The sequence below is a fragment of the Aquila chrysaetos genome, chromosome 11, assembly GCF_900496995.4.
Source record: "Aquila chrysaetos chrysaetos chromosome 11, bAquChr1.4, whole genome shotgun sequence".
Classification (NCBI taxonomy): domain Eukaryota; kingdom Metazoa; phylum Chordata; class Aves; order Accipitriformes; family Accipitridae; genus Aquila; species Aquila chrysaetos.
Genome location: NC_044014.1, coordinates 5462478 through 5477195, shown reverse-complemented (window position 1 = coordinate 5477195; position 14718 = coordinate 5462478). Strand labels below are relative to the sequence as shown.

General features: G+C 46.5%; 1 protein-coding gene across 1 annotated transcript in view; it reads left to right on the top strand.

The window, feature by feature from the left end:
• Positions 1 to 393: 393 nt before the first annotated feature.
• Positions 394 to 14718, top strand: part of HTRA1 (HtrA serine peptidase 1) — a 34490-nt gene continuing 20165 nt past the window's right edge. The window contains 2 exon segments of the mRNA XM_030030591.2: positions 394 to 697; positions 699 to 930. Coding sequence (XP_029886451.1) covers positions 464 to 697; positions 699 to 930 — 466 coding nt within the window. The 5' untranslated portion in view covers positions 394 to 463.

Sequence of the window (14718 nt, the reverse complement as noted above, 5' to 3'; positions counted from 1 at the left end):
ACCCGCCGCCTTATCGCCCAGAGAAATCACCGCCCCCTTACTTCTTCCGATGCCCCTTTCCCGTAATTCCTGAAGTGGGGAAGAGTGCCCAGCCCCACCCCACCCCCTCCGCATCCCCCTTTCCGCGGCTTCACCCGCGGCCAAGTTTTACCAGTTCCCTTCAATTTGCCCCAAAAAGGCGGGGGGGTGGGGGGGAGAGTGGGTCTGGCTGGTGTGGGGGGGTGTCACGGCCCCGGGGGTGGGTGTCACGGCCCCGGGGGGGGGGTGTCACGGTCCAGGGGGGTGTCACGGCCCCGGTGGGGTGTCACGGCCCGTGGGAGGCCGTTCCCGCCGCCCCGCCCCGCCGCCCGCCCCTCACGTCCCCCCCCCCCCCCCCCCCTCCTCCGCCCCACGGCTAAAAGCCGCCCGCCCGCCTCGCCGCCCTTCACCGGCCCCGCTCCTCGCCTCGCCTCTCCTCGCCGCCATGCCGCTGTGGGGCTGGAGCCTGCTGCTGGCGGCACTGCTGCCCGCCACAGCCACAGCCGCCGTCGCCGCCCCGCCGCCCGCCTGCCCGGAGCGCTGCGAGCGGTCCCGGTGCCCGCCTCTGCCCTCCTCCTGCCCCGGCGGTGCCGTGCTGGACGGCTGCGGTTGTTGCCGCGTTTGCGGGGCTGAGGAGGGCGAACCCTGCGGCGGGCCCGGCGGCGGGGGGGGGGGGACCGCCTTGCGGTGAGGGGCTTCAATGCGTCGTAACCCCCGGCGGCGTGCCGGTTTCGGCCACCGTCCGCAAACGGGCGGCCGCCGGGCGCTGCGTGTGCTCCAGCAGCGAGCCGGTTTGCGGTAGCGACGCCGTTACCTACGCCAGCCCTTGCCAGCTGCGGGCCGCCAGCCGCCGCGCCGAGCGCCTCCGCCAGCCGCCCGTCATCGCCATCCAGCGCGGAGCCTGCGGGCAGGGTAAGGGCAGACAGCCCGGGCTGGGGCGGGGGGGACGGGGACGGGGGGGGGGGGTTTGTGTGCGGTCCCGGCCCCCGGGGCTTGGTCCCGTCGTCGCGGGTGAGGTCCCCCTCGGTCCGCGTTTCCCCCCCCCCCCCCCGCCGGTGCGTCCCTTTTTCGGGAGAGGGGAAGGGAGGCGAACAGCTCCCGGTCGGTGAGGTCCAAAGAAAAGGGCTGGCCTTGGCTCCGGTTTGGTATTCCGAGTCCAGTGAGAAACTAGAGCAAGAATGCGCTGTTTGTCTTCGTCTGCCGGGCGGCAGGGGGAAAAACAGCCCTATGGCCAACTTTAAACGCTCCCCCCCCCCCCCCAGAGAAGCCGTGCAAACTGGGGTGGGCGGGGGGGGGAACTGGTTGCAAAGCTCCAGAAGTCGGTAGGGACGAGGACCCGGGTCCGGCAAAGTTTGGAGAAATATTTGAGCGCGCTCCCTCCCACCCAGGCGCTTTGTCACGGAGAAATGCCCCGGGAAATAAAGCCAGGAATGTAAGAAGCTGTTAAAAACCCGGGGGCAGCGAATGAGTGCGGCGTGTCCGCGTCGGCAGAGCGGGCAGCTGGCCGCCTTTGCCCGTTTTAGCAGATGCGCTCTGATTATTAATAATAGATTCGCTGGAGAGGGGGATGCTTGTAACTAAACAGCGTGTTCAGCTGACTTTGGGGTTTGTTTGGGTTTTGGTGAGGGTTTTTTTTTTTTTTTTTTTTTTGGGAGGAGGATGGGAGTGGCCGTCGAGAGGTAACAATATAACTAGTAGTATTTTTCCTTCAGTATTATTATTATTATTTCGTTGTTTTGGTCGAGTCGGGCGTAACCGGAGTGTACTCGGAGCCGCAGGACGGATGCTAATTATTTGTAAACCACGTAAAGACACATTGCTGGGTTATGAAACTGTGGCTCTGCAGATGGAGTTGCCGGAGTGAACTGCCCGCTGAAGTGTTCAGTCTTGCAGGAATGATGAGGGCGGGATGCGGCACCGCAAGGCAAAACCGTGCTGGGGATGAACAGGGGATGACCTGTACAAGATGCAGCCCCCGACACAGGCTGGCTTAAACCTTCTAAGCTAAGGCTGCATATTGCTTCTAAGCCGTTCGGCACGTTTAGGGGGTGATACGTAAAAATGAGCGTGAATTAAGCCTTTATTTCTGAAGTTAGTAGTAAGTCAGCGGTGTGTCACTGAGGATTGGGGTTTTTTTGGTTTAGGTTGTACTGTTTCTGCACTTCTTTCTTTGAAAGCAAATCTTTTTCTAGATCTAGTCGTCATCTCTCCAGCAGAAGAATATTCTGATGCATAGCGACTGTATGTTCAGCTTGGGCAAAATACTGATTCTGCATTACAGATCAAACTTACAACTTTGGTATCGATACAATCGATTTTTTGTACTGCTGCTTTTCTCCTCAGTTTCAAAGCTGCGTTGTGCTCTGTGGAACATTGCTGGCATTTACTGACGTTGGAGACAATTAAAGCTTTCACGCTACAGTTTCCTGATCTCCAGTATAACATAATGCCTTGTGATTTTTATTCTCGGTTCACGAAACCAATACTGTTCTCTCAGTCTTCTCTGCTGAACATTTGCAGAATTCGGGCTGTGTTTGAGCTGGAGAGTAAAACGTGCCTCCGGTACGTTGTACGGAAAATGCATAGGCTGCATATAGGTCTTGTATAGGAAAACTCCACTGTAGTGGATACATCATGTGTACGTCCAGACAATCGTTTTGCCCTGTTGCACCTCTGGTTGCAATGATGCTTATTTTCTGTATCGCTAGGGACAAAAGGAAGGTGCTAGAGAAGCTGACCAGGAGCACATGTTTATCCCCAGACCAGAGCAAACATTGCTGAAAGCAAAGCTTTTTTTCATATGTAAAGAACCTAAAATGAAAAGAAATGGAGAGTAGGCTGTAAAGCGCTGTTCCCTGGAGGCAGATTGAACCACTGTTTTGAAAAGCCACCGCCTAATATGTGACTCCTTAGAGTCGTTAATTTTTAATTTTATTTTGAGTTCATTTCCAGGAGTGTTTTTGCTACCTAGAGATGGAGTTACCTTTGGTAAAATATTTTTATGCTTTCATAGCAACATATCTACATAAATCGGTGAATACCGTGCAACGGCCCAGGGAAACGAGGGAATGGGGATGCAGGGGAAGTGTTTGGAAAGCACTTCTTTGTTGTTAAGTTTCACATCGTTTTAGTAGCTGGTCAAGTACAATATTGTGTATCTCGGATAAAGTAAAACTTTCTGTCTTTTTCAATTTTCATCCTCTACAGTCCGCTCCCGGTGCTGCTTTTGTCCTTCAGTGATTCTCTGTGCATTTGTTCAAATACCGGGCGTGTTTATGAGAGGATGCGGCAGAGGCGGGGGAAGGTTGCTCTGGCTCTGTGTATGCATAAGGGGGATGTCTTCCTATGGAAAATGGGAATCGTGAGTCTTAAAGAACTCAAGAAAAACTTCGCACGCCTGTCCTAGTTTCAGCTGGAATAGAGTTAACTGTCTTCCTAGTAGCTGGTACGGTGCTATGTTTTGAGTTCAGTATGAGAAGAATGTTGATAACACCGATGTTTTCAGTTGCTGCTAGTAGTGTTTAGACTAATGTCAAGGATTTTTCAGCTTCTCATGCCCAGCCAGCGAGAAAGCTGGAGGGGCACAAGAAGTTGGCACAGGACACAGCCAGGGCAGCTGACCCAAACTGGCCAACAGGGTATTCCATACCATGGGACGTCCCATCTAGTATAGGAACTGGGAAGTGGGGGCGGGGAATCGCCGCTCGGGGACTAGCTGGGTGCCGGTCGGCGGGTGGTGAGCAATTGCTCTGCGCATCATTTGTACATTCCAATCCTTTCATTATTGCTGTTGTCATTTTATTAGTGTCATCATTATCATTATTCGTTTCTTCTTTTCTGTTCTATTAAACTGTTCTTATCTCAACCCGTGGGTTTTGCTTCTTTTTCCCGATTTTCTCCCCCATCCCACTGGGTGGGGGGGGAGTGAGTGAGCGGCTGCGTGGTGCTTAGCTGCTGGCTGGGGTTAAACCACGGGACGGGAGCAGGGCTGAAGCGCGCCCTGCCTGGGCTCACCTCTGCTGGAGCCGGGCGATGAGCAGGGTGACACACCGTGCGGTGGCCGATCGACCCCTTTCATTAGTGCTGTGTCCCCGTCTGGGGCGATGCGCCCTTTCCAGCTCTCCCCTCCTGCGTAACCAGTAACTGGTGGTGTAACCGGTGGTGTAACTGGTGGTACCCGTCCTGCCGCGGTGGTGGGCAGCCTCCCCAGGGCAGATCTTCCCTCTGCCTCTGGCGGGTGACGTAGCCCTGCTTTTCGTATCAAAACCTCTGGCAGATGAGCGCTTGCAGCACCAGCGAGCCGTTTCTCTGCCAGCCTGGGCAGGGCTGCCGAGCTGCAGCTTTCACGAAAGAAATCTTCCCTTTCCGTGAAGGACGTGAGAGACGTCGGTAGAAGGCGTTTGGGCCTGCAAAGCGCATGCCGGGGCAGCGCGGCTGGGTTGGTACTGATGAAAATACGAAGAAAGGAGGCGAACGTCCTCTGAGCAGAAACCATGACTGTGTAAAGAGCATCCCACACCCAGGAGTGAGGTCAGTGTGACGAGACCTCAATATTCTGTGTGATGAGGTTCAGTGTGCTGGGAGGATGTTTTCTTTTTTCTTCTGCAAATATGTTTTTGGTCCTCTTGAATCCCTCCCGCTGACCAAGCGAAGAAGTCTTGGGATGTTCAACACACAACTTAAACCAGCCTTCCTTCCCTTCCTCGCTTCCCCTGGCAGATGCTGGCAGGCGTTTTAGGACAGTGTGCCCTTCTCTCCGCGTTGTGCTCTTCACACTGTAAAATACAAACTAACCTGGATTTGTCCTTTCGCCTTTAACCAGAGTAAGAATAACAAAGTTCCTTGTGGTTGCTCTCAGTTCCTAACTTTCCTCTGCTCCTTTTTGAACCGGATTTCTATGTTTTCATATTTTTATGAGGCTCACCATGTCTAATGTGGTATCCCAGTAACCTCAGCAGCCCTCAGCACGCTAGCATCTGTCACAGGCGGTTCACGCTTCTCTGTCACAGGCGTGCTCGCACCATGATGTCATATCTGGAGTTTGATGTGAGCTCTTCTAGTTTAGATTAAGCAGGTCATTACTGCTTGCTTTGGGGGAAGGCGGAGGTGAGTTTAGGGGTAACTCTCAGTTCTGGAAAGGTGGGTATCACTAACAGATACAGGCTTTGCTATTTCTCTTCATCACGTTATCATTTCATTGTTCCAGAGATGGAGGGGAGGGAAGAAAAAAAAAAAATCCATCCCTCGAACTCAGTTTCTTGCAGAACGGCTGACTTTGTATTTTGAAATGCACCAGGTGAAATTGCATCCAAGTGACTCCGCGTAATTATCTGGCAGAAGAGAAGGACCTCCGCGGTCAATAACCCATTTGTCATTGAGTCCTTTAAAAACAGCGTAAGAACGAGAGATCCATGCAGAAGAGGATGGGAGAGAGCAGTAGGTGGACCTGCCTGAATTCCTTTGGCTATAGTACAGACAGGGCTAACGGGCTGGCAGCGCTAAGCCTTGCAGGAATGAATAATCAGGGCAGGAAGAAAAACTCAGCTGAGAAATCTGGGAAGGTCAGGAACCGAGCCAGGTATTTATCAAGAGGGAAGTTGATACTGTTGTTATGAACTAGACTTTCAGCTGTTTCCCGAAAGATAACAACGGGCACGTGATGATGGTTAGTGCGCTGAAGAAACGTTGGGAGACCTTCGCAGGTTACTTGGCACGTGTCGAGTCTATTAAAAGTGGCCTGGGAGGACCAGGTGTTGAGGAACTGGATGCACAAATGAGCGCTCCGGTGCCGTTAATTTTTTTGAGCTGCCTTCATCTCCCTCAGTTGCTGTGTTTGGGTGGTCTGAAAGTCGTTATCTTCTGACTTTCCTCAGTCTCTTTTGCAGCAGCAGGAGAAGAGGAGGGAGGGAGGGAGGGAAGAGGCAGCTGAAGGCAATGGAAATAAAGAGCAACATATTTCCAGAAGAGAACCAATCCCCAAGTGTGGGATTAAAAAGCGCTTCCAAAGCCAAGTATTCAGCTCTGAGAAGAGGGAACTGTATGAAGTGGTTTGTCTGAAGAAGCTCACCTTTTCCCCTCTCCACATCTAGATTTCCTTCCCGGGGAGCCGGCAGTAATTCTGTGTAGTCTCTAGACTTCAAACAGTCAAGTCAGTAAATACAGATTTGGAACAAGGAAAGATTCAATCCTTTCATCTTCTGGGCTTTGAAATTTAAAGGTACCTGTGGACTGGACAGGAATACTTAAAGCCATGAGTAAGCAGAAGGAGTCCTATTAAGTAGAGTTTGGATGTGATGGAGGCAGCCTATCCTGAGCAGTTAAAGGAAAGACTCTGCCGTCCAAGAAATAGGAGAAGCTGGAAAATATTTTTCAAATGTGAATTTACGTGCACTTGGAGTGAAAGAAAGCAACGTTAGAAATAGAAACTGGGGTACTGTGGAACTTAACTTTTGTTGTAAATAAAGTCATTCCTCACTCCCATAAACTGCTGGGGCCTCTAGGATCCCTGGCTGGACTTGGCAGCAAGTCCCCACAGTGTTTATAACTGGGCCCAAATGAATATCTAGTATTATTTTGGAGGCTGTGTTCTGGATATAGAAAAAAAGAAAGACTTTATTTTGCCTTCTGGATACATACAGGTCATTGTGATTCCCGAATCAGGTCGCCTGCCTCAAAGAGAAGAATATGACTAAAAAGTAAGTCTCAACTCCCCTATATCAAAAGGCTATAAAAGAATGCATCGATCTTATACTAACTGATGATGTTGACCTCCTATCTGTAGGTAACAGGAAGCACTTGTATCTTAAACTTGGAAGACAGAACACAGGTGACTAGTTATTTTCTTTTAAAGTTTAGTGAATTGAGAAGATCTTGGCTACCATATTTTAGTGACTAGAGATGAATTAGGCAGCCAGGTGGAGTAGCTCTTGAATTTCTGGGTTAATATCAGATACGCTGGTGCGCTGATAAGATGAAGCACAAGGCTGGAAGCCAGTGGGGTTGTGCAATTTGTTGTGAGTGCTCTGCCCGGAGCTTGTTTCTGGAGACAAACACCTGCGCACGTGTAGGCACACACACTGCGAAAAAAAATACATACGTGTGTGTAACGTGCGAGTAGATCCATTAGCCTCTGCTTTTATTGCACACTAACTCCGCAGGCTGGCACCAGGACGGTAGCTGGTCCTGTCGGTGCGAGCAGCGGCGTGTTAATGGCACCAGTGCTGGGGCTGTGCTGAGTGTCATGGCATAGCTATGCTATAGGCACCCCGTTAAAATCTTCTGTGTTACTAGTTAACCAAACCTTGTTCTTGTGTCCGTCATTTTTTCCCATCAAATTCTATCAAGGTTTCTCAGTCTTTCCATCTCCCCGCTCTTGTAAAGCTGCCTTTTTGGTGAGATGGGAGGGATGGGTATGCAGTGAATAGTTCCTATAGCTAGTTTTACAGGCTTGTTACCAGAAATATTGATGAGATGGAGCTCATCAAATTAAAGAAACACTTCACGTTTCTGATAGCAATTGGATTTGCACGTATTTTTCCTGACAATGCACATTAAATCTAGTAACCGTGCATAGAAGTTATCCAATGGTCTAAAATTTGAAATGGTTTACATAGCAGAGCATTAGAAGAAGCTCACAACGTTTTCCAGAGGCCAATGTCGTTACGCCATTTTACAGATAGTGAATCTAGGGCAGGGCAAGATAAAGAGCTTTGCTCAAGGTCAGCCAGTACGCCAGTAGCGGAGCTGAGAGCAAAGTGAGGTTTTATGAGTCCCTGCTCATTTTTTCTGCCCCTTGCCAGCATTGCTGTTCCATTTTCCATTACTTTTCTTTTCCATTACTCTATTTCTTAAACTTGCAGACTGTAGTTTTGGCTTCGTTCTGCAAACAGCATCGATGATCTGTCAATCTGCATCTGCAGACAGTAATTTTGGAGAAGGAGAGAAGTGAGTGGACCGAGGAGCACTAATAAGGAAGAGAAACCCAAACTACTCTGTCCCCTCCTGCCATCCCACCCCCAAAATAAACACAACCCCCCCAGGAATCTCATACTTCAACATTTGTGGTGCTAAAGGGACGATTCATTCCTGTTTTCCAGGACAAGATATGCACCGATTGATATGTCTGCCCATTCTGTATCAGAGATCTGTATGTAGACCTCTATTTATAAAGGTAAAGCTTGGCTGACCCTTGTTTTCTTTTGTATTCAGACAGTAAAAGTGGGCAAGCAGAGACCACTTATAAATAAAATACGAAAAATATTCAGATGATCCACAAAATAAAGAAGAATAGCTGTGCAGGTAAAAAAGCCACTATGTAAATAGCTAATGTTGATAGGGGAGCTGTGAATATGATAATTAGAACTCTAAATAGTGTAAAAATATGCCTATTTGAGAGAGTGAAATAGAAACCTGCTCTTCTTTTAACCTTTAGGGAGAAACTATAGATGCAGTGGGGCAGGGCGCTGTGTGACGGTGGCTGTCTCACCAGTGGCAGTGCCACCTCCTTTCTGTAGTTCCCAAAATAGGATGATGGAATTACCGTCTGCATTACTCCAGGTTCATTTCCCACACACTCATTGATTTCTGATGTCTACATTAAAACAAATCTGGACGGTCTTAGAGCGATTCTTAAGATGGCTGTAGAAAATACTGTCACAGGCTGAGGGATTTCTTCAATATGTAGATATTGTGGCTTTAGCGATATAGTTATGCTGGATTTATGTATTGCACAGTTACAAAGCTCCAGAGTAGGAGGGAGGTTTGTGTTTTATTACTGTTTTGAAGTTTTTCCTATAGATTTGGTCTTTCTGCATATCATCTCTGTGTCACTGTAAGAAGAGTCGTGCCACAGCCAAGTGGTGAAATCAGTGCCTCCTCCAGCTGCAGAGAAGCGGCATCTTTGGAGGCTTTTTTTAGGCTTGCATCTTAAGAGGCTTTTTTTAGGTTTCTCGTTAGAGAAAAAAATGTTTAAAAAGCATGAAAACAAGAACTTGGTTTTATTCCCTGGTGTCTTCATACCAGGGTTCCTGGAAGTTGAAACTAAGTCTCTCTTAAGCAGGGATTTCTTCTAAAGATGCAGTGCGAAAGTTTCTCACATACTTAAAATGAGACCTTAATGGCTTTATAATGTTAAGAGGAATTTTCAAGATCAGACAGCTGTTGGTTACACGAAGGATATAGGAATTACCACGTCGTCGTTACTTAATAGACGTTTTGAGGTTGTTTTGCTGGTTCTCTGCCTGTGATGAGTGGAGCTGATGGGAGGTAGAGCAGGGTGATGACCCGAGTCGGAGGGGACGTAAACTGAGCAGGGCTGGAAAAAGGAGAGGAGAAATTATTCCTGACTCATCTGTTTTATTTTCAGCCTTCTGCAGGGAAGAGAATACCGTGTCTGCTTTAACCTGTTGACTGAAATATTCTTTTCATCTGTCTGCAGGAAATCAGGCAGACTCTTTTCCATAACTACCTGACTTACATTTCTTGATGTTTCCAGTTCAGACAGGACTACTGTTAATGACGTTTTCGAGCTCAGCATTCTTCGCCCTTGTCCTGAATTGCTCTTCACTTTTTTTTTTTTTTTTTTTTTTGCGTGTGTCTGAGCATCTATCTGCCTGCACCCTACCTTCCCTCTTCATCCCCCAGACAGACCAGTACAAGCGTGGGGAGCGCTGCTGGCACAACCACCCTGAGCCGAGCATCTTTGTCGGAGGGCTGCTGACTTGCCATTAATTTGTCACCTCCTCCAATGAGCCTGGGCTCGGTATTGTATTAATATGGCAATGCTGCTCCGGGAACAGCGTGTTCCTCCTCGCAGGGCTGCGTTCCTCCGGGCCGGGGCTCCAGCCTGGCTGTTTATGTAGAAGTTGGGTTTCCTCCCACCTCACCGCTGGTGTTTACAGAAGGAATCGCAGTTTCCTGTTGTGTTAGATGGAGCTGTCGCTCCGCTCTGGATTCCTGCCCTCCCTGCTTACACCAAATTGCTTTTTATCCTCATCAAGCTTGAAAGTCTATTGCTTTTGCTCGCTACTACTATAATTGTGAGACTTTTTTTGCAGGGGCAGCCAGTGCGCTTGGTTTATAGAAGAATTTCTGGCATTTCTGAGCGTTTTTATGTACATATTTTCTCCCTGTGAGGTTCTTCAAGGGCTGCTAAAGCCCGAGACTAGTCCCACGAGATGAAACAGGGGTTATGCCCATTTAAAAGGTAAATCTAAGACACTGAGGATTCCAATTTCTTTTCACAAGTTGCGTAGAGACTGAGTAACGCCAAGATGCACGCATCTTTCCTGGGTCTTCCTCCTTCTGCACAATGTTCCAACCATTTGACATCTATCTAGCAATTCAGTAGTTGAGTTGCAATAGAAGATGCTCTGTATCTCATTCATTTACTCCTTATTCTGCCTCGTAGACAAGTGGTAGGAACAGTTGCTGTTCCACTAAAATGTTAAGTTTTATATCTGAAGTTATATAGGAACTTGCTACAAGAAAGCTGCAGGCACATTGCCCAAGGACATTGACCGTTTTCAGCGACAAGAAAATCTTGAATTACGTTGGGACTGGGTGCCAGAGGTCTGCTTCATACTAAGAAGGAAGCTGGACCAAAGAGGTTGGACTAAAGTTCCCTGAAGACTCTGTGCTTTACAATTCAGTTATCTTGAAATACTTTGTTGTTGTTGTTTTCTTGTTTTGTAAGTGCAGAAGAGCTCTGTATGTGTCATACTGTTCATGTAGCATGGCCATTCATGTGTTACCAATATCTGCTTTTACTTATTCATACATTTGCATTTTCAATACTTTACCCTCTTAAACTCGGAGCGGGGTAAGCATTAATTTGTGGCCAGTAGTTGGGAACAAGATGCATGCAGACACCAAGCTATTCAGTGCATCGCAGCAGCCTCTGCGCCACCGGCAGGACCATCCTGCTGCTTGGTTGGGGTTTGTCTACTCTTTCACACCCTTTTCCCTGAAAATCAGTAAAGTCAGCTTTTGTTCTTGGGAATATCAACTAAAACGTGCAATTTACCTTTGTTTCTGTACTCAAATGTGCTATGTTATATGAGCGGCCACACGCTGGTCTGAAAACTGTTTTGTGTTATCATTAATTTGAGAGCTGTTTTGTTCTACAAACTTTTGTATAGATTCCCTATTTTGTTTAGCTTGGCAGCCTGTTTGTTTGTTTGTTTAAAATCAGTGATTAAAATTAATGGCTTCAGGCTTTTGAATTAGCAGGGAAAATACAAATTTCAAAGCCTGCTATTTGTAAAATCTCTGGTGTATGTGACAGTCCTTGTTAAAGGTTGTCGAGAAAGAGTTGGTCATCTAAATATTATGATGATGAAAATGGACTTTATTTTCCCTTTGCAAGTTTGCATTCCTGCCAAAAAGCAATTTTACTTTAAATCCTCACTTTAATCTTGCAGTGGTTCTTGCTGCAGGAAATATTTTAAGTGAATACCAGATTTGTGCAGTTTACTATTTGGTAGAATAAAATGCTCAAAGTCTCTCCATTATTTAGTGCTATGAACATATTTTTGCTTTTAGGCATGTCACAGTAATACAGATTTTCTTCTCAGAAATCTGTGAAGTGTGTTTAGTTTCTCCTTGGATTATACAGGGAAAAAATAACTGATGCAATAGCTTTATGAGCAAGATGCTGTGGTTTAGACCTCTCAAAATTCCCTCCATTGATCTAAAAGTTGTTCTTAAGCAAATCATCTATGATACGTAGAATGTTTCTTATTTTCTTAAGTGTTTTCATTGCATAATATCCTTTTTTGGAGTATTACACAATTTATCCTTGAATAGGAAGCGGAATATTTAGGCTTGCAGTTTTATGTAATTTAAAAAAAAAGAAGCGTGGCAGCAGATCCCCATACATCACTTTTTCCTTGTGTCTCTCCAGTGGAGCTTGCTGATACCACCATTTTCAGTGTGAGCTAAGCACATTTGCTGCAGTTTTTGTTTCCATAGTAGCGTCAGAGGTTTTAACGTTTTCCTGTATGACATGAACAGGAGTTTGTACAAACACCAGCGGTTGGAGTTTTATTTGGGAGGGTGGAAGTTTTCCAAGTAAAACTTTACAGTCTTGTGGTTTGGGTTAGTAGTCACCGGTTCTGCCAGCCCAGAGGTTTCGTGAGTACTTAAGCCCTTCTGGTTTCGTTCTGCAGAGAAACCCAAACCCAAGCTGTTCTTTCAGACTCTAGTCTGCGTATGCACCTGGGATTGTGTATCTGAATATAACGTTAAGCAGTGAGTACAGGAGGAAGCAATTATCTATTTTCAGCAACCTGGGTAGCTTAATACATTTAGTTAGCCCATAAACTTCAGCAGGTTGCGTCGGCTCTGCTTGTACTCTGTGTTACTGGGCAAGGATTTCATAGACACGCTTGTGATCATTATGGAGTTAACGGGAAAAGATAGATTAACCATAGATCCCTGGATCCAAGCCCCATTTTCTTCTGCCGGCACCAGCCTGATGTTAGCAGACCATGGGACCCCACCAGTTGAGATGGTAACGCTGGGTCTGATGAACGGGGCAGGGGAGAAACAGCCCTCCCGGCTGAGCGTGCTGCTGCTCAGGTACAAGCATGAAGCAAACCCAAAGGGTATTTTAATTTTGTTCCCCTGGAAGGACAGGGGCGTTGCACTTTTCCAATATGAAGCATCTTTAATGATGAACCTGGAGGTGGTGCTCCACCCTCCCTGCAATTTGCATGGGAGCATCCTCTTTAACAGTTATAAAATTACAAATACTGATAGTTGCAGCTGTCTTGGATGATTACTGTTTCATGGGAAGTTGGTTTTTGTTTGTTTGGTTTTTTTTTTTTTAATCTTAATGGGAGTGAAAGTTTCTTGCTGTTTTTAAAGAAATCGAAGGCTTGATTCCAGACTGAATATGAGCTTTTTGACTTAGGACTTGAGGATATCTGGGGTGGTCACACCAAGTGAGGGTGGGAGGGAGAGACTTGCGGGTGTTTACTGGGGTGTCCCTTTTTTTCCCCCTCCCTGTGTGTAAGACAAAAAGTCCCATTGAATGAGATGATAACCGTGTTGGTTCTAACTCCAGACCCTGGAAAGGAGACACAGGACTGTTGAGTTGCCTTAAGCCCAGGCTAGCTGCATTGGATGCAGTCGGGAAGCAGAGGAGAATGGGCAGGGAGCTGAGCTGGTCCCGATGGATGGGAGCAGAACCCCCTTGTTTGAAAGGGGGAAAACATAAGAAAACTGGATGGGAAAAAGATCCATTTCTGACCAAGATGTACCTAAAGCTTTGTGTGAAGATCTGCTCTCATGAGAGGTGGACCTACGCTGAGAGAAGACCTTCCAGAACAGCAGATACAGTTCTCACAACTGAAGGGGAGAGGTTACTTTTATGAGATTTCTATCTCCAAAGCATCTCGTCAGTTTAGCTCAAAATATTACCAAAAGCAGCATGTATGAGTTGTAAGCATTAAAGCATCAATGCCACTTTGAGTAATGACCTAATCAGCACCTAGATCTTAATATGCTTTTTGGCTCATCTTTGTGAAACTAAATTATTTCAGTTGTTTACAGCCGGGTGTGCTTTTTTTCCATGGCTTGGTATTCCGTCTTGCCTCCTAGCAGTTTGTTTACTGATACTAGCCCTCTTAATGTCAGTTGGCAGAGATTTTCCTTTTCATTCAAGGGCTGACAGCCAGCACACCTTTGAAGTCCCTGAAGAATTAGTTGCCTCAGGAATTTTTCATGCTGTAACCTATTTATGTTTTTTTTAAGTCAGTTTTTGATCATCAACTGAATTCACAACCATCATCTTTATAATGTCATTAATAAAGTTTTCTTAACCATGCTCATGGGCATTTAGGGCATTGTGCAATAGTTCAGTAAAAACATTACAAAACACAATAATCACAGCATATAAATAGAAAGAGGAACAGTCTGCAAAGATCTGAACATTGAAGCCTGATGGTATTTAGGTGCTAGAGCTTTATTCAAGGCCACCTCTCAATGATTTAAAATTTAAAAAAAACCCAAACCAAAACAAACGAAAAACCCCCACAAAAATCTCCAACACCAAATACAAAACAAAAAAAAAAAAAGAAAATACTCTACTAAGAACAAAGCTCCAGAAGGGTATGGTTTAAAGAAAAAGGCCAGAAAATTGGGGAAACTTTATTCTCATGAATTCAACACTGGTTATACCAAACCAGTATAACCAAAGAAACACTCTTGAGCTGAGAAAACTACATTTTTGGGACCAATTTAAGCACGGAAGTAAAGAACTGGCCACCTGCTTGTGGGGTGCCTGTTAGTCAGGATGAATGTTGTGGTTAGATGCGTGTATGAGAATACACGGGTACTGGGGATTAAATAGTCAAAACCATATCATCAATCAAAACTTAAAGCTATTGCTTTTTTGTTGCTTAATAGTCAAGCACAGTCCGCTAAACCACTGCAGTCTCCAGCTTTTCAAACCTGGAAACTTGGAGGATGTTGCATGATACCCATTCGTAGAAAATACAGTTTTAAGAGTGGAAGACCCTGAACTATCAGTACAGGTGGGAAATACGTGCGTTAGAGAGAAGAGGAAAGTATCTCCTGAGAAGTTCTGAATTTCACTGCTGTCTTCTACAGTGGCTGGTGATGGCTGGAAACTACCGTATGGTGGTGGAGGAATGAGCATCTGCTCATATTAGGTTTGTAGTATTGGCGGTTTTATGG